General features: G+C 37.0%; 1 protein-coding gene across 4 annotated transcripts in view; it reads right to left on the bottom strand.

Annotated features, from left to right (window-relative positions):
- Positions 1–21052, bottom strand: part of GREB1 (growth regulating estrogen receptor binding 1) — an 87032-nt gene that overhangs the window by 37506 nt on the left and 28474 nt on the right. Inside the window, exons 2-10 of one of the 4 annotated variants that reach the window (XM_012572819.5) lie at positions 17282–17438; positions 13210–13335; positions 12318–12494; positions 5411–5593; positions 4957–5100; positions 3561–3686; positions 1566–1688; positions 557–694; positions 211–396 (exon numbers count right to left, since the gene is read on the bottom strand). In XM_012572819.5, coding sequence (XP_012428273.4) covers positions 211–396; positions 557–694; positions 1566–1688; positions 3561–3686; positions 4957–5100; positions 5411–5593; positions 12318–12494; positions 13210–13335; positions 17282–17438 — 1360 coding nt within the window. The remainder of the gene's footprint in view (positions 1–210; positions 397–556; positions 695–1565; positions 1689–3560; positions 3687–4956; positions 5101–5410; positions 5594–12317; positions 12495–13209; positions 13336–17281; positions 17439–21052) is intronic. The other 3 variants (XM_072926355.1, XM_072926357.1, XM_072926356.1) reach the window with 3 other exon arrangements.

The raw sequence follows: 21052 nt of genomic DNA on the forward strand, positions 1-21052 counted from the left end.
CAATCTGTCTAGCCTTCAAGACATAGTTACTTCATTTTGTTCCATAACCATGAATGAAATAGTTTAATATCACATTATCACATTATTAATATCACATATTTCAAATATATACTAAATATATTCAGTACTGTCCTGTCCTAATATTCCCCTTCTCATTTGCCTGCATGTAATACATTCAGTGTAGTCTATCTGGATGTAGAACAGCCTTACCTAGTTGAACAAGGTAGTAGACAGTCAGTAACAGCTGCATTTCCTCAGAAATAGGCTGCATTGTGGATGCACCGTATTGTTCGTATGCTCTAGATAAAGACTGTGAATTTCTGTAACAGGTGTACAACAAAGGACTCACTATCACATCATTAATGTTCCCACAGAGATATGGGAAGTTTCCATGACCTACAAAATAAATGTATGTACACATCACATTTATTTTGTCACTTTTAATATGTGCATTAAACAGGTTTAATAGTCAGCGTCTTAAAATGGATAGTGTTAGCAGTGTACATCTCATGCAAAAAAAAAAAAGAGGCCTTGTTGTGGAGCTGGGGGGGGTTACCTTTAAAAATAACTGGTTTTGCTTTACAGATTTTCATCAAGTTGTCAGGAACTGAGACTGGTTCTCCTGAGCCCACCACTGGAGAGGAGGTTGGTCCCACCAAAGCAGAATGTGGTAAAGATGACAGGCTTCCTCCATCTGAGATTTTAGAGATATTGTTACTGGGGTTAGGTCTGGTAATGGTTTCCTCAGAGAGAAGCTATTCAGCATCATTTCATACCCACATTTGCTATCAGTATTAACTGCTTTTTGTGGCTCCATCGAACAGCTCATGACCTGTTACAACCCACACTATTATTCTAAGTGTCTTGGAGGACTAATTATGTCACTGCAACATTGGAATCACATATGCATGTAAAGATTTTGAAATGTTTATAAATAAACAGTTCCAGGTATGAGTGCATAAATAGAGAGACTTGTGTGATACTGTGTAGCTGTGATTACATGTGCAGTTGTGATTTGTGAGTTTTGTGTGATATATTTAGTTTTACTAGTTCTAAACAGGTTTTATTGCTGTAAGAAGAAAGAAAAAAATAAGATTCAAGGTTTGCTCAGGCATAACTTCTTTATGGTAATTTTAATATAAAAAATATAACATTAAAAAAAAATTGGGGAAAGTGGCTTTATTTCACTGCATGTCACTCTTGTCTGTATCTAGACTATAAAATCCAAGTACCAAGAATATTATGGCAAAATAATTGAAATGGTGAACAGTACTGCTATTATCGAGCTGATTACTACACTAATTCTAATATTCTAAAGGTGTTTTGGTATGTAAAATGGACCCAGGCATCTGCTGGGATTTGTTAATGACTCAGTGTCTGGAACCTAAGGAGAATTGGGCTCAGAGCCTCAAAAACAAATCAGTGGAAATAAAGCATCTAGGTGAGCACAAAGAAATCTCTCATATGAATGTGCATATGTCTTTAAAATAATGCCTTCCCCCCGCCCCCCCCCCCAATTATTTTCTGAATAATGAAACAAAATCCTTACTTTGGGTATAGCTTACCATTTTTAATTCTGTTTGAAGCCTGTGGATTGAGCTGCAAGTTCCAAGTTTCAGTGGATGATGGAGATTCTGGTGACCAACCTTTATGGCGCTTTTTTGGAGGCCCTGAATTTGTTAATGTGCCTAAATGTTTCAGAGAAATATAAGAATGAAATGTATACAGGTTTGTGCATGGTAATTCAATCTGTTTTGATAGAGTGATTGTATTCAATGAGTATGGTAGTACAAAGGCCAAGTCTATGACTACTAGAATTTTGTGGTTTATTTTACTTTGTTGTGTACTGCTTAAATTTCTTGGAAATTTCTGGTGCAGAGAACTCCTAATTATCCAGACTTTCCTTATCTTCCACCAATGCTTTCCCTCTACCAAGAAAAATACAATATAAGTACAGTAAGAGACATACTAAGAATCCTTAAAAGTATTAATATTTTGAAGTCAAGACTGTGGGAATTTGGCTCCTTTTATTTCTGAACACATGATATAGTGTTACATATAATTTATTGAAAAATTATATTCCCAAAGGTTTCAGAGTAATAGTAATAAACATCTGAGTTATTTTTAACAATTTCCCCATTTACAGGATTTTTGCCACTTCTTGCTGATTCCATCTTTGGTTTTATGTTATTCCATATTAACTCCTATCAAACTATTTCTACACCATCCTCCTACCGATGTATAGTTTCTTTTTTTTTTTTTCTGTAAAACTACTTTCTCCCAGTTTCTCTAGGAGATCCTGATGACTAATTTCTTTAATTTTCTTTCATCATTTTCTTGAGTCTCCTTGTGCAGTCCTGCAAACTTCTAGAATGATGAGCTTCCACTAACATTTCCAGTTATTGCAAGTCAATGGTCCTCAATGAATTGCTCAGAAACTTGCAGGATTGAGCTATTTCTGTTTCTGGACATGACTACACCGAGGTCATACCACTGCTTTACCCCGCCAAGGCTACATCCTGGCAGAAATGTTAGTCCCACATAAAATGCAAGGCAACATAAGAATTTCATATAAAAAGTGCGGGTTTAATTTTGAAAATTCTATTAAAATTCAAGATAAACCCTAGAAGAAGATTGTTCTCTTGCAGACCCTGACACAGATTTCCAGTGACTTTGTCCCTTACACTTTTACCACGCGAGGGCAGCCTTTGGCCATTTATGCTGCTCATCCTCCGCTTGGTTTTCTGGCACTGCGCTGGGACTAAGTCACAAGATACTTAGAGCAATAAAAGGATTTTTTTTGACAATGCTGTGCTCTTTCGTGCAGATATGTTGATATGAGAAATTAATCCTTCTGAAATAAATTAGCAATAATGGGCTGCTTCATGGAAAAAAGATTAAGAACCTGAATGGGCAGAGGAGAATTTGTCTGTGATGCCAGCAGGGAAACTTGGGAAGATTTATCCTAAAATAGAGCTACAGTTTATTTCTAGCCATAGTGAAAACTAATTTTCTTTCTTAAACAAGACAGTGACACAGTTTGTGACAGAAAACAATTAACAAAAATCATTATAATAATGCTACAGTGAGGCCATTTTATTGAATTTGGAGCAGGTTGCCAAAGTCTAGCTCTCCATCCCAAGGTGAACTGCAACAGTTCAATAGGAGCTGCAATAGGAATCATCCTATGAGTGATTACTTATAAGTATTTCTTAGTTCCCTTCACAAAATCTCTCAGTGAAATCGATGCAAACCGACACATTCTTTAAGAACATGGATTCAGAATCTGGTCTATGTCTCTACTAGATTAATGAACTGTAAATATGAGGGAAAAAATCCAGTTAATATTATGAACGGTAACAAAACTGTGGCTGAAAACATAAAAAGAATTTTTTTTTCCTGGAAATTAATACAGAAAACAGTACTGTGGTCAGAAAGGACGTGGAAGGGAATGGTCATTTCTATTCATTCAGAAAATTACAATCATGATACAATTTGTTCAATGCTTCTGTTATACACATAGAGTTTAGGGTTATTAAATAACAAATCCATACAAATACCTAACACTGAAGGTCTTGTCAGAGCAGACAGGTTATTTTTCATCAGCTGTTTTTTAGGTGATTCTTTGCCATTATAAACTGCAGAGCTGAATGCAGCTGTTGAAGGGGTGTGATCTACGGCTGCAGCTGACAAGGAAAAAACCCCAAGATATTCACATTAAATATTTCTAGGTCAAAATCCTCAGTTTATAAAACAAACCAATCATTTCATCATTTACTTTAAAATAGAGCCATCGGGATCTGCTCAAGAGTGAATACAATGCTGAATGAAACAATCCATTTCTGACCTCCTACTCCCAATTAAGTGCCTGGGCAAAATCTGATTCTTCAATTAAATGCATATGCCAGAAGCTGTAGCTTCTTTGCATGACCCTGGCCCTTACATAAATTTTACTCAAGAACTAGGCAAAAGAGAGATGTTTAAAATTTACTAAGCCTACATCCCAATCTTTCTCTAAGATTTTTTGAACTATGCTGCCTTAAAAAAAAAAAAAAAAGGAGGTGTTCTCAATCCTAATATTTTTGTAATTAATGTAGCTTTTTTGTAACATGATTTAAAAAAAAAAAAAGTAAATCTGTTATCATAAAGAGATTCATGATTTGTTCTGGAAGGGCACCAGTATTCCAGATCATGACTATTTAACAGGTTTCTATCTCACACAGAGAATATACAGAATATAACCACCACAGATGTTCTTCAGCTCCCCTGTGTAAAAACCCAGGAAAAACCTGTAATAATCACAAGACACTAAAGAGCTGTTTTCATTATGAAGAAGCTCAGAGAGATCACTCTTGCCTCTGTCATCTATCACCTTTCATTTATGTCAAGCTAATGGAAAAGCAAAGGTCATAAAAAGAATTTTTAATACAAAGAAAGTTACAGATACTGATCATTAGTTTCTTTTTTAATAATTAAGTCACTTTTCTCAGTGGAAGAAAAAATTCACAAGCTTTTAAGCCGATGCCCATTACAATGTCTGTTTTGAAAAGGATTCTGGTCATAGCAAAAAATAGACTGGATCAGAGAAAAAAAGCTAAAATTACACTGGATCCTGTAACAGTTGTCATCTGTGACCAGACAAGTGACAGCTGGAAAAACACTTCAGAAATACTTTTTAAAACATTTTGGTTTGGTTCTACTGTGAGCAAGCTGCAGAACACTATTTAATATTTGCTAACCTTTTATACATAAACCTGATGTGAGAAAACAGACAGCAAGAAGCCTTCAAAGTATAATTGCTTTCTTTGTTTGCAATAGAGCCCTTATTCTATTCAACTTGTATTAGGCAATGTGCTTACTTGTTTGTCTTTGCTTTCACACAAGTACACCCAAATACACAAGCACAGACAAGTGAAGTGAAGTGGAACCCCAGCACGTTTTCCTTCCAAGAGGTACCTGTTTGCTGAGTCCCAGCTGGAGCACTGGGATTTGCAGGTGGCAGAGGTTCACTGGAGGTGCTTCCTGAGAGGCCTGAGCTTTCTGGCAACTGGAACAATGTGCTTGAGCAGGTACTGGCTGAAGACTGCCGGCCTCTGAACTCTTAACAAAAAAAAAAAAAAAAAAAAAAAAAAAAAAAAAAAAAAAAAAAAAAAACTTTCTTTATCTTTCTGATAATTTCACAATGAATTGCTTAGAGGCTACAGCACTTGCAATGAAGGAACCAATGTCTTCAGCCATGCCAGGCTCACATTAGGTCAGACAATGGCTTTACAGCTGCTCTAGCAGTCACCTGGCTTTAGAGAGGCTTTCAAATGAGCTCTCTTTGGCTTTACACAGACGCCAGACCCCGTGATAGCTAAGCTTGGATGATGAGAACCAGAGCTCGAGGAAGACAGCTTCATTATCTTACCTGCCCCTTTCCAGCAGATTACAGATCCTTTGGTCAGAGCTCCCTGTGCATTCCTGACCAGATAATACTTTAAGTGTTTCTGTTTCTTGGGCTGAGTGGTCAGTTTAAGATTAATGTGATTTGAGAATTCTGTAAAGTAGCAGAAACCCTTCTTGCCACAGCCAACACAATTGCCAGAGAAGCCTGATAAAATAAACAATACACATAATCCAATGAGATAGGTGGGTCACTATTAATAACATCAAACATGACTCTTTCCAGAGGAAAGGCTGTATTTAGGTTTGGGCGTTTTGGTTGGTTTTTTTCAGAGAGTGAAATATTTATTACCGTTTTAGTCAAAAAAAGTATTTGCATTTTTTACATGAAGTGTATTGTACTTCTGTTAACAGACTGCAAAAACACAGCCTCACATTTTAAAAACAAATAAAATGGGCCATATTTTTCATTTCCTCCCATAGAAAAATATCACAATTCCTATTTCTTACCTACCTGTGAAAAGTTTCTGACTGAAGAGCACTGAGTCAATTGCTTAACCCTAGCCCAATCCAGCTCTACAGCACGTACATGCTTCGCTTCTCCTTCAGTTTTCATTGACATATCATTCAATTTCACTGAATTTCATTTCACTCAATTCAATGAAACATGCAATTAAGTCTCAAGAAATTAAGTATATTTAACCTACTATATTTAGATAGATCTAAGCATATTTAAGTACCAAGTTCTTACTACAGATGCTATTTTAGAGAGGAGAAAATACTAAAGCATTCCTGGGCTATTAATTTAAAATAGCTTTGACAAATTATGGTTGGACTGTGTCAGCACTTCACAGCAGTTGAAACTATTTATGATTACAGGAACAAAGTGTCTGCAACTTTATAGACACAACAGAGACACAGTCCTTCCCCGTAAAGCTTTTTGTACTCAGGCTTGATGGGGCATTTCCAGGGATACTGCCATTTCCTCTCATTCTGAGATCCACAGCTTGAGCCTCAACAAGGGGCTCATGGTGCTGATGTCATTAGCATCGTAAATAAAGGGCACTGCTCACACAGCAGCCTTAAGATCCTTATTTCTTTTATCCATTTTACAAAGTATTTCCTAAGACATTTTCATCTTCATCAGACTAATGCAACTATCTGAAAATACTTACTAATATTATTATTGTTGTTATTATCATTATCCTCCTGTACTGAGCAATTAAAATATAATCTTCCCCATTTAAATTTTTTCTCTGTTCCCTACACATGACCTGAAGTATGATCTTTTCTTTTAATCATATGTAATGTACATTTTTATGTGTAATAACAATAACTGAAATGAAAAGGGTCTATTCAGTGAACTGAAACATAGTAAAAATAAAGGAAATGTATTACACATAAGGTGGACAATACCATTGAAAAGAAAAGACTGGAATAAAGGATCAATAATATTGTCAATTAAATTAAGAGACATTTATGAAATTATTTCAATCACATATCTCAAACAAATTAAATTTACCAACTAATGGTTAATACTTTTTTCCTTCTGTAAAGTACAAGCACTGAAACATAATTCTCCGTAAACACCTGTTGCTTGGTTTTCAACCTGAGCACTTTCATTAGTTTTCAAAAGGTTCAGAAGAATTTATTAAAAACTAAAGTTGATGTGGAGATTGGCCTGGTATCCATGGGAACAAGTGGCTAACAACCATTGAAAGCTGCCTATTATCTCTCTGATCCTAGTCAGTAGGATGATAAAAGTCATTGTGACTCATAAAATCAGGACAAGTCATGACTCTGCAGAATCCTCTGTGTTATATCAGTCAGCACAAAAGCATCTGTCTAACATCACAGAGCCTTGAGTAGCTGCAATAAAAGCAACAACAAAAGGAAACAAAATTAGAACGGATGTGGCAAAAGCTGTAGAGTTTGCATGCATTTTATGTCGATTGAGAAATCATCAAAAATGCTTTTGCTAGTAAACAAGAACTTCCCATCTATTTGGCAGCACACAGAGCACCACAGCAGCAGCACTGTAATTTTTGGCTGCCACTTATAAAACTGCACATGTTTTCAAATTTCCTTTTTTTTTTTTTTTCCCAGAAGTACACTTTTTAGGTTTTATCATTTTGCTAGGAGTGTCATGACAAAGCAACTTGACAAAGCTATATGTTGGAAGTATTTGTTCCATCCAAGTTGGACAGCTGACACAAAATCTAGTCATTTGTACTTCAGATTTTCAGATCACTTCCGTAAATTACACCTGCCCAAACCATATTTAGTAATAACTTTTACCTGAAAAAAAAGGTTTTCCCTTAATCAACTATTCTTAACTCTGCAGCATCTACTGGAAAATTAGTTAACACTCTATATAGCATAAGATGAGCCCTAGTAAGAATTAAACAGATCTAAATTACCCACTTGTTTTGAAAAGCCCTTGGAGGACATTTTTTATAGGTTTATTTTTAAATTTTCCTTTAAGTTAAATTGTCATCTTTCACGTCAAGTTTCTACAGCCCCTCTGAGTGAGACTCAGTCCTTTCTTGCAAGCTCCTGCCAACACCCTTCTCATCCATTGCCTCTGACTGACACTCTGTGGTGACAGCCATCGCTTCATTAATGCAGCTCGGCCCTGAAACCACAGATAGAACACAGCATGCTCTTATAGTTCCAGTGCAATAAAATGCTGTTCAGTCATTTCTCATTGCAGGGCTCTGCCACCCCTGCTCAGAGCATTTTATGTGGCAGATTGAGTAACACTGAGAACCCAAACATTTCATCATCCTCCTCTGAATGCCCTGTTCATGCCATGGCCCAACGCAGCAGCTGACAGAGGGGACAGCTTGTTTCATAAACAAGCTGCATTAAATATTCTTCCATACATTATAGAAAGGACAAAGGTCAGGGGAGTTGGGTCAGCCATAAGGTGACTCAATATATCTATGTCACGGGATTGATTTCACAAGAGAATTAGAAATCAATGCCTGGAGTTTAGGGGCTAAAAGCCTTTCACCTTTCGGTCATTGGTTCATACTGAGCTCAGCTCAGTTGTGATAAAGGCTGTTCCCCTCTGAAGTTTGTTTAATCAGAAGGTGTTTGATTGTATCTGTGATTTGTCATATGCATTTGCTTGAATTTGCTCACATCACAATGATCAATTATCCATAATTTAAAAAGCTCTTCCACAGCAGGGACCTTGTGCTCGAAGAAGGACCTTGGATCAAAAGGTTATGAAACCTGACCTACCTTCTCACTGATAAAATGGTTCCTTTGGATCAACAGTGAGCTTGTGGTAGAGAGGAGTTCAGAATGGAAGGACATCCACTTGATATTTTATAGTCAAATCTTTCATAAAGTGGCAGAAAATTTTCTTCTTGTTTCTCTTTTAAATGAGTAACAGGCTTGTAATTAACATTAATATTTTGGTGGAAAGTTTGTAGCTTCCTTAAACAAAGAATGATTGTATTTTCAACTTTTCACCACAAGTATTTCTTCTTTTCAGCTCTACTCACAGAAAAAGGCACTCAAACACTGACAATGCTCTATGGTTTTCCCACCTATTCAGTACCACTACATTTGAAGACTGAAGTCCTAAGTTTAAAATTGAATAAAATCAATATGGTCAAGCAAGAGAGCTCCATTGTATGGAAACTCAGTACTGTTACAAAAGCCCAACAGATCATTGCATATTTATAAGAAGCAGTCACAGAATTTTATACTACAATGTTTTCATCTTACATCCAGCTTGCAATGCAAGCAAACTAATCTTTTCCTCTGTCATTCTGACCTCAGGGACCCACAGGGAAAAAAAAAAAAAAGGACTTCTTGTTCCCTGATAGGAAAGTAAGCAGCTGTTTGGTCTTTTGGAAAATGATGGGTGAGTAGCTGCTTTGTTTATCATGAGAGACACCCCTGAAGAGTGAGAACTAGGAACAAAAAAAGAAAAAAAAAAAAAGAAAAAAGAAAAAAGAAAAAACCAAAACAAACACAAAAAAAAACACAAGAGAAAAAAATGCCTTTGGGAGTGATACATGTCTGCTGCTTTAGTTAGGAAGCAATAAATATCTCACTATCACAGATCACTTCCTCAATCTAAGCATTCCTTTAGACTGCATAAAACCCAAGAAACAGCTTCCTAAATGCAAAAACCTACATCTGTTTTGCAAAGCAGTTAAACCTGTGATCTAACATGATTAACAGAATCAGCAGAGGAACAAGCCTGGAGACAGAAGACATTTTCCTACTCAAAAAATATAGTCTTTTCCAGAAACTGCTGAGGTTTTCTTCCTATGGAATAATACATCAATTGTAAAAACTAAAAAACAAAACAATCTCCAACAGAAATGACTTTGAAATCACAAGCACATCTGCCTGGATGGTGGCACAACTCGGTAGTATTATCAATAAAATGGCACATGCCTAAGAGGAGTATCAACAGCCCCAAATGAGAACAAGATCGAAAGTCAAAATCTGGCCCTGAAACTACTGAGGTATTTCCTGCTTTCTTCTGGTCTTTTTGTACAGTGTACAGGCAGCTTCACAAACATAAGCAGCAGACCATAAGAAACTACTGGTTGACTCATTGGTGTCTTCTCTCTTTAAATAAACTCTTTTGAAAAAAGTCGACAGTACTGAGGAACAGCTGCCTTACTAAAGTACAGTATATTAAAAAGAAAAAGCATTAAATTAGGCAAAATCCAGTGAGGCTGAAGAGTTACAAATCCTGTGTCTCTATCACCAACAAGCCTTACTAAAAGTGTGGGATATAGATGATGACTCATGACAGCTAATTTCAATTCAAAATAATCCAATTCAATTTCCCTCTAAATTACAAAGGGTTGAAAGGGACCACTTTCCATGCTGTTTCAAAAGGCCAGAATGTTTGATGGAATACTGCCTAAACTCAGAATACCAAAAATAAGGCTTCTATGCTGTCTTGAAAAGCAAGACACTAAATCGTTTCTCTTTTCATATGGCGTGTTTTCAATGTAAATCTGCTGCCAGACAGAGATTCCTGTACTACATTAACAGATTATTTACAGCAATGATGGTTCTGGTTTTTATCCCACTATGTGTCCAAAACCATGAGACTACTCATGTCTACTTCTAATTTCACTTCCCCTGATTTGACTTATTTGACTTGCACTGGGATATGAAAATCTGAATCAAACAATCATTTCTATCCACAGTATGATCGATTATACAAATGGTATACTATCCTCATGTTAGTATAATATTATTTTTGGATTAAATTATGTATTATGATATGTATTTTTAAAATTTCATTAGGGACAGGAACATTATTTTATCTCCACCTTCCAGATGAAGAATTCATTTCTTAAAGTATGCAAGCTCTTTTGTATTTGAGCTTATTGTAGAACAACATAAAAGTCATACTACAGAGTTACTAGAATTCTTTGCAAAAGAATGTGGTTCACTGGGGTTTAAGTATATAACAACACTCAATAAGCATTTAAATGGTTTCAGGAAACTAAAATGTATTAAATAAGCAAACTGAGGATGGAAGTAGCATAAAATCCTCCCAATTATGTTCCTGTTGCTTTTTTCTGTTCTTGTTTAGCACGCAATTAACAAATACACTACTTCCTCCCTGCTAACAGCCTAAGGAGCTTAAGCTGTTAATAGTGCTAGCACTGAATGACTTGAGTGGTACAACATTCCTGTCTTTATCTTTAAAATGACAACACTTGGGTGATTTACAACCCTCCTAATTCTTTTACAATCACTGGTCAAATGCACTGTGACCAATCCAACTCTACAAGATCACATAGGAAAAGAAATTACTGTACATAGGATCGCATTATACACCTTCACACTCCACTGTCAACCCAAATGCCTTGAAGAGCTGCTCAAACTGAGATAACAACTGAATTCAGGTCATATCTCTCAGTGTTTGTTAAAGAAACCTCTTAAAATTCTTGGGAAATGTTTCGTTTTTGCTATCCAAAGTTCAGACTGGTGCACAAATATATGATGCATAATTTTTTTTTGTGAACTCTGAAAACAATATACATGTACCTGTAAGTGTCTGATTGCAAAATTAGTTCCCCTTCCAATTATGCACACCTTTCCCAATATAAAAAATATTACATTTTAATAACATTAATATTCATTTAAGTAATTCACATGATTGCAGATCTTCCCTATTTGGCTTGATTTGAATAAAGTTAATGGCAATCAGAAAGACTATAATAAAAATAGATAGAAGGATCTATTTTTATGTCAGAAGAAGGATCTATTTTTATGTTAGAAGTTAAACTTTTAAGTAGATTAAACACAATAAATTGAAGCATCCTCCTAAGAGTATTTTTCAAACACACAGTGTTAACTGATTCCACATATAGGAAACATTTCAACTTATAATCACGCATATTTATTTATATGATGACAGCAAGAAGTCATAGATTAGGATATAGAACCCAGGCTTTTGTTCAAACGCAGTGGAGAATATTATCCTTATCTCAAAGAGGTAAATTAAAATGGTCATTATTTTTTGTGGTCTAAACTATCATTAAACTGTTTATATGATATAAGAGCCTGAAATTTCTATTTGACAGGCCTACAGTCTGTACACACCCATATTTGAAAAGCTACAATAGACACAGGCAGCAGTTCAACCAGTCCAGTTACCAGATGTGCAGTTCCAGCAACTAGGACACACACCAGTCAAATAATAACTTTAGCCTTGGACTGATGGACAGAGGGTGATGAAGCGTCTCTAATGAAGTGGCTCACTCTGTATCTTTCCAAAGTAAACACAGCCAGCTCTGACTTGTTATCCTCTTGTGCATGACCTGTGAGCATTACTGTAGACGTGGTACAGAAATAAGATCTGCTGAACTCAAAAGAACCAATTAGCTATTAATTGAAGCCACAGAAGAATCCAGTTACTGCAGTCAGACACTTACCCAACAGGGCATTGCGCCCGTTGTCATCTGGCAGGAATCTTTTATCCACAGCACACACTAACAGGTGATCAGGTAAATTTGGTGACTTTGCACCAACAAGTAAAAATCCGGATGGCACCTCAATATGCTCATTAGAAATTGAAACCAGCCTCAAATCTTTACCAGCCTGGCAGAAACCTAGAAAAAAATCAATTCAACTTATTTTAAGTTGACAAGATCTTTTGTTTCCTGCTCACAGTTGTCTTTTTTAAAGGACTTTCTATATTTTTAATGAAAGCCAAAGTCTTACCTCCTAAGATCAAGGGCATACTAAAAGATAATTTTCTTTTCTCATTTTGGTCAGCCATAAACAAACACAAATTTGAAAATGCAAAATAAAGTATCTCTTGGTGGTAGTTTGCAACCTACATATTTATGGGACTCATCACTATCATCATAACTTGGGTTATGATTCAAAAAGGGAGAAAATAGTTCTCAAAATCTGGTGAATTTCACCACCTTTTCCTGGGTTTTCAAATATGTTTTACAGCTTCATAGAATAAGACACACTTTAAACAGGAAAGAGTGGTGATAAAGTAATAAGAATTATCACACTTCTTTTAGCAAATGCCATGCCTGCAAACTTGACAATTTAAAGGCTATGTTGCCTAAGAGAACAGAAGTTCTGTCCTTGTGCCAGGCATTCAAACACAAATGCTATCTGACACTGAACAAAGACCCTGTCAAACAGAAGAGCAACTGAGAGCCATCCAGCTTTATCTGGCAGGTAATGAACACTGACATTTTTATATCATATAGATTATCTTATTCTGACAAATTGTAGGGGAAATAGCCCAAATTCTACCCTTTTCAGTAGGGCACATGCTTCTGATAGCACGGTTTGTAGTCTTACCATCAGTAGTGCAACATCCCTCTGGGGGAGGCTTCACCTGGTAAGAAACAGGAGGACTACTTGATTCTGAGCCTTCTTCTTCCTCCTCTTCTTCTTCTTCTTCCTCATTATCTGCTCTGCTGCCTGCTGCAAATTATCATAGCATAAATGACCTGGACAACAGAAAATGCTGGCAACAAACCAGTGAGTGAACAGGGTGACCCAGTCACAGAAAGTGTTACAGCAAACTGGATTCTCTTCTCTTGACAATTACTTTACTGCTGCCAACTCCTGATAGTTGTTTCTCCTTAAGCTCCAACTGCCAGACATGCTTATGATAGAGTGCCTTTCACCAAGAAAATAAAGATGTTAGTTCCTGTGCAAAAGAAGTTCAAAAGCATGACTCAACTGCACCTGAGAAATTAAAACACTCTAAAGTACAAATAAAAATAAGCCTCAAGTTATTAATTGTAAAAACCACATTATTTTAAGATAAGTGCACAATTTTTAGGGGACTAGCTTCTAATGTTTAAACTCTTGCTGATCAAAAAAGTGTAGCTGTATCCTTTGTTTATAATATTAACAGCCAATAAAACCCAAAGTCATTAATTCTTGGCACTTTAGAAGATCCTGGCTACAGTCCAAGTACAGAATTTATTAATTAGGTATTGACCATGTCCTTGGTTTTGTACAGGACAGTGAAAAAACAGTTCCTGCTTCAAACTAGTTTCACCACAGATGATGCCACGACAAGAACACCTAATTCTCAACCTGTCTCCTACCAGAATCCAGAGCTCCAAGTAATGCACCAGCACTCCCTGTACAGTGTCAAGGAAAGGCAGATGTTCAGGAAGATGATTCACACCAGCCTGCACTTGGACTGTGCTAGACCAAGAGGCACTATGGAGGCAGTACTGAATGCTGGAGAGGAATACACAATATAAGCTCAAATTTTTAGAATGTGTTAGGTGTTTTTAGAGGGCTTTATTGCTGTGTGTTTCACCTCTTCAACTAGAGACTGCCTCTTTCCTTTTCTCCACCCAAAGGACAATGGTTTTTTCATGCATGATTCAACAGCTCCAGCAAAACTGACCATACTGAACAATGGCTCCATGCCCTCTTATGGCTCAGACACATTTGTGGCAAATGGGACAAAAGTGGCAAGCAGAGGAGTGCAATTAACTGGAGAATGGGGAAAATGCTTCTACAGACTGGACTGAGGAACATTTTACATACAAGAGAGACAGTGCACAAGTACTAAGTGAACCCAATGGGGTTTGTGTCTTAGGCTTGTAGGCTTCTAGGGGTCTGTAGGGACATGCCTGCAGAAAACACAACAAGAACTTCCACTGGCAAAATTGGGTAGTGAAGGGCTGCAGGTACTTGAGGACCAGCAGGAAGCTGAATAGTTTCTTGTACTTGGGCAAGTAAAAGAGCAGTTAGGCACTGAAATTACACTGTTGATCCAGGTTTTAGTCTTGAAACAGAAAAATAGTGAAGCAGTGCAGTCATCCTCCAAAGTCCAGTGTCAAGTGGACATATTCTCTTTGCTTCCACTGACTTCAGATCAGGTACTCAGAATCCCATAACATATCATCAAGGATTTCTCTTTTCTTTCCTATCCTGACCCTTCTCAGGACCCTTTTATTTTATTGAGAAATTATTGTACAATCATCTAGACAACTACTATAGGATAAATGAGAGCTAGGGAAGGGAAAGTAAATCTGGAGTCTGAAGATTTATATGTCAAGGTCATTAAAATTTACAGTCCAATCTAGAACAGTATGTTTACTTTAGAACTCTGAACATTAAGCTCCAGTCCTGGTGCACACAACTAAGAACAGAACTATACAAAACTATTTTAAGGGCATGGTCCAAAGACAAAAATGCTGCAACTGAATGAAGGGAGAAGTGAAACTCTTCATCTATACTATTTAAGTAAAGGGTAAGTTATGTGTTATGACATAACCCTGACTAATATCCAAATGCAACACAAAAGGGCTGAATCTGTCTCTCCATTCCTTCCCTTTGCTCCTGGACAAGAAATTCCTTCCTTCCTCTTTGTGCCAGTTCTGACACTTAACAGAGCATTTGCTGAGCCACCCCAGATTGCCAACCAGCAAAAAATCCAACTAAGTAAAAAAAGGCGACCAATTTCCTCTTTTCTTTTTGCTGGGTTTATGTATTAAATTACCACAATGGAAGATCCAAAAGATGGCAAAATTCATGAAAAGGGAGAAAATGGAAATGTATGGATAGACAAAGAGAAAAGAACAGGATATGTTTTATTTCCCTTTTGGACAGAGGTAGACTGTGAGATTTGTTCAATCATAATATGTGATTTAAGAAAGAAATAGAAAATGGAAGTGGAGACTAAGAAACAAGAGAGCTACAGCATTTTCAGTTCAAAAGTGCAAAGAGTAAAAGAGAAAGCACTCAAGCATGAGCTGCTGCCACCTGTAAAGGGTTTCATTAGCATTGCACAAGCCCCCAAGGATGTCTCTCCGATTCAGGGGCCTCCTGGCCCTCAGAGCATAGGGATTCAGGTAGCTAGAAGTGGAAGATTCAATTTCTGACAAGGCTGCAGTACGTAAGAGCAGCTTGAAGACCCCTTCCACCTGAGGAAAAAGCTAGGAGGCACTCTATTATAGGTCACTTCAGAGTTCCCCGTGTCTGAAACTTTCATGAAAAGAATGCTCTCTGCCAGACTGTTATGAGACTTTTAATTACACTTCAATTCTTTTTCCATTAACTACAACGAACACAGAATCAACCCCTGAAAGTTTGCAAAGTTCTTTGAAAGTCTTGAAAGAAAGAAGGAAACTACAGAAATGTGAAATTGCACTTTTTTCCTGAACATTGCATCTGCTCCTGTAGTATCTTTCCCAACTGATGTCATGATGTCATAATCAATTTTGTGACATCACAGCTACTGTGGAAGTTTATTAAATCCTTATGGAAGGGTTTGATAGAAGGATCACTTTGTGCAGGGAGTAAGCAGCATATCTATTTAAACAATTAATGTATATTCATTATTTTGTCCTATGTTAGCAAAAAAAAAAAAAAAGAAAAAAAGGGGAAATTACTAATGATGCGTGAGCAGAATTGTTTTTTCAAAAAATATTCACAGCTGTCACTGTGAGGCAATAGCAAATACTTTATTCTGTGCAAAATACTTTTATCTGTTACTACTCCTTGGCCTGATTTTGTGTGTGTGTTACTGTGGACCTTTATGCATTTCTCACTGTAACAGCAGCAAAGTATGACAGGGAAAGTAGATGTGGACAAGACATGAAACTCCACTCTCTTGACAGACATGACTCAAGAATCAAATTATTAAACATAACTTTACACCACCATGCCAATGTTATGCACACATCAGTAAACTCACTGGAAAACATGAGACCACTATAAATAACAGACACTGAACACCAAACTGCATCATGAGTTTATCAGATCCATACAGTTCATTTAAACTACATTACTGAGAAAGCAGGCTTCCGTAAACACACACAAATTCATTGAGAAATCCTATGTGTCAAATACCGACTTGTACAGGGTTTGTGAGAGCACACATCCTAAATTTTACCTTTGCAAACACAGAATAGCTACAAATATTATGCCTGAAGTAATTACAAACCATCTCAAAAGCTAAAAAATATTTCTGCTGTATTTATGCACATTGAAAATCAGTCTTAGCATATATGTTTTGTAAATCTATTATGGGTTTTCTACCATTTACTGTAGACTTTGAGCAGTATATAATAAATCGCAGGGTAACAGATGTATGTTACAAATCTCCAGAGACTTCTCCACAAATGTAATGGAACAATTCCTAGAACTTCAATTTGTGTGTACAGATGAATCTGAGCAAGTGAATCAATTTTGTCAAAATAAAAGACAGTGTATTTTGTGTTTTAACTCCAATTCTAATACTATATATATTATAATAATATATATTTGCAGATCATAAAAAAATCCAAATAAAAATGTATGTTCATCCATATTATGATTTAAAATGTGTATGCTGAGCCATGACTGAGGAAATAGCAGAACTGCTTTTGACACAAATAGAAATTCCAGTTTTTCCTACCTTCCAGTGATGATAGCTGCTGTTCAGCTTCCAAATACAACTGAGAAAAGATTGGTCTGGGAACTAAGTTGTTTGAGCGGAGGGAGGCCTCAATAGAATTGTGCAACACTTCTTCAAACCGTGTTGTCTTGAGCTGACCAGCGTAAGAATTTCCCATCTTCTCGAAAAAAAAGGCAAAAGAGACAAGAAGCAAAAAAAAAAAAATAGATATTACAATTTAAACACTCAGAACTCAATCACTGCATGCTGATGCCAGGCTCAACATTTCTCACTAAAGAGAAATGCTTCATTGTCCACAAAGAAAGGCAAAGAACATTGACTGCAGCAGTCACTAAGCAGATCCTGCTGGTAAATTACAGGAAGTTATCTAAAAGTAACAGCTTCCCCTAATTCAGCAGAAAGGCAGCAAGCTTTGGCACCTTCTTGAAAAAATGATTAGAAATCTGATTCAAGTAATTTCTTGTTTTTTATAGCAATTGAGGAGATGCGCTTTCAATAGTCATCAATCTATTGTTAAACAGCCTATTTTAAGTGATTTGAACAGAATAAATGATCTGGGCAATAGCACAGTTTTGTGTACTTATCTTTGCATGTTCCATCATGGCTGAACCTGGCTAAAGCAGTTCAACATATCATTCAGAGATGCTGTCTCATAAATAATGCAGCATTGCTGTAACCCAGAGACGGTGAAATATAACTTTTACTTTTCACCCCAAACAGTATTTCTCCTTGCAAAAAACAGCTTTTTTTTTTTTTTTTTAATAAAACAGTATCCATTCACATGCATTGATATTGCATTCACTTATTTAACAGGACTTTACATTTAGTGAAACCATGTAATTTATTCATTCTGTCATTGAGCAAGCAGTCCATTCCAGCTGAATATTCCATGGACTTAACTGACGCCTACTTTCCATGGGGAACACAATGAACTGGTGAAACCAAAAGCCATGTCAGCTTTCTTTCCCTATTACAAAGTAGCTCTTGCCCTGGGCCCCATGTCCTTTCCCTCCTCAAGTAACTGTGAATAGAAAGCATGAAACGCTTCCTGTTTGTGGCAGTAATTCCTAAACACTGAACAGCCCCTCCTCAGCACTGGCTGCTGCTTGGGAAATTCGCCTGTTGGGAAGCATCCTGTAGGAATCAGTCAAGCAAAAGGAAAACCACTGTGAAACTACATACTGCTTGTCATGGGAAAAGGGGTTTGAAGGAAACAACACACACACTTGTTGATTTGGATATCTTTTTTTGACTTTGTAAAACATATTTTACATATATAATCATATTTTAGTGTACTATTTTGTATCATGTTAATACTGAGAGAGAGTATAGCTAGTGGTATATAACACTGCTATAATAGATATACACAGTATTAATAGGTTCATAATGAGTACTATAAAACAATGGAGGCAGTATTGAAGAAAATTATTTAGACTACTAGAAGGCACTACAAACAAAATATTCATGTATATACACAAAGTCAAACAGAGAACTTGCACTGAATAGTACTGATGTATCCATTTGGTAAGGGGCAAACAGGAAACTGCAAAGCCCATTAGAGATGTCAATTGCTAATACAGAAATCAGGCTGCAACATCTCTTCCAACAAAGAAATCTGATCACAGTTTCCATCCCACACTGATAGGAACCCTCTGGTTTCTTTTCCCTACACCAAAGGCTGCTGAAGACAGAGAAAAAAATTACATCAGTGATGTCCTTAACAAGCTTTATCAAAGGTATTTGCAGGAAACCCCAGGTCAGCTCTGAAATTAATTATATCCAATGCTGAATGCTTGCTCAGGATTTATAGAGCTCACAAGTGGTCAGAAGAAAAACCCTGTATTTAATCCTGAGGATAGCACAAACCAGCATCTTACCAATGTGAGGTTACAGAGAAGGAATCAGTTAAGATTGTATTATTTGTGAAAGAAGTGGGTTTTGGAATCCTTTGTAACACAAGCATGTTTGTTTGTCTAATAGGCAGCTAACTTAATTTTGTGAATGGGCTGGTAAAAAGAAACAAAAATATGATTTCTGGATTTGTAAGATCTCATGTATTCGTGTGATCTTAAAATCAGTATAAACACAATCATGAACCCAAGAACCTATTTTGGAAGATGTGATAAATATTTTTTAGCCATTTTTCATTATCAAACACACACTACTGGAACCAGAAAATGGGCATTACAGGAGCTTTTTTTGCCAGCACCAGTCTCTGTTGTTCAGAGCCCCACTGACTCTCAACTGCAAGAGAAATTACTTCTCCAAAGAAAGCAAGGGAGAAACCATTTCCCACTAACTATATGACTGTTGTCATCCCCTCTTTTCTTTACAGATGATCAGACTGTGGTATCTAAATTGCCAGTTACTGACTCCACGGCATCAGGAAGCAAAAACTGAGTCCTATGTCCCACCTTCAATGACCTCGGCACTCCCAGCCTGATTTATGTTTCTCTTGGATACAACTGGGTGCCACAGGCTAAACTTTCAAACACTTGTGAAAGTCCAAGCCATGCACATAAATGGTGACCAGATCTACTAAAAAAAAACCCCATACACTGACACAGAAGGATGGCCTTCAACCCCTTCTACTGATAAATCAAAGGGCATCTCCCTGTCACATGGTCAGTTTCCATGGAGAGCATGCAGAGGAAAATACTTGCCAATATAAGGAGGGGGGAAAAGGCAAAGAGCTGGACCTGGAAGAGCCTCATAACAGCACAATAAAAAGACAAAAATCACTCTGAGCCACCAGGGAGCCTAAGAAAAAATTGCAGATACAAACAAAGCACCTCAGGACAATGCCTTAGAAACCCGTGGATAATGCTGGCAAAGAGAGATGCTAAGTCCAGGCATCTGAAAATGTGAGCAATAGCAATAATTTCTTAAGTCACTGAAAGGAGTATCTCAAATTCCAAATAAAGAACTGTCAGCATTTGAGTGGTAAGCAAGGACTATGTAATTAAGAAAAATGAGGACCTTCTTAAGGCTCATGTCTGTCACGTTTAGAGTCAACTTCAAGTTCAACAGCAGCTGAACTAGTCAGGGTTTAAGAAAACCTGCTATGAGCCTGCCCTCCATGCTGTGATTTCAGTATGGAGTTCCCTCAGCGATGAGGACAGTCCCTTCCACGAGGGCCATGACAATGACTGCTCACAGCAAGAGAGGGCGATGGCCAGCAGCAGGAGCACATTCAGTCACAGCACCCACATCACACAGGGACATCCTGGGCAGAGTGGAACAGAGACAACAGCACTTTACTGACTTTTTGCAGTGAGGAGCACTAGGGTTTTGTGAAGACTGAAGATCTAGCACAGCAGCTCTAGACAAAATTAATCCTACACCTAGGACAGACTGGGTATCCCAAGGAATGCTATGGACTTTAGAGCATGGCAAGTAATCCAGGGCTTTTAACAACTCCCATTGAAACAGACTGATAAATAAAGCCTGCCCTCAGCAGAAACTAAGGAAACAAAAGAGTGTATGTGGGCTGTGTCATGTTGACTTAAAAAAATAATCAAAGTAATTAAGTGGGAAAATAGGAAGACCTGGCTGATTAAGAAATTCAGCCTTAGATACAAGATACAATTGTTACAGGTGGGAATTATTGCATTACACAATATAATCAACGCTGCTACTTTACTACAGTAATCCTTTCATTATTGCTGTATAGCAGTGAATCTGTTTTCTGAGTTTGAGCAGACAGCTTTCTATCTTTTGAAATAGTTTAACAGAGTAATTTCTATTATATCATTTCTAAGAGGAGAATAG

Source organism: Taeniopygia guttata, chromosome 3, assembly GCF_048771995.1.
Source record: "Taeniopygia guttata chromosome 3, bTaeGut7.mat, whole genome shotgun sequence".
NCBI lineage: Eukaryota > Metazoa > Chordata > Aves > Passeriformes > Estrildidae > Taeniopygia > Taeniopygia guttata.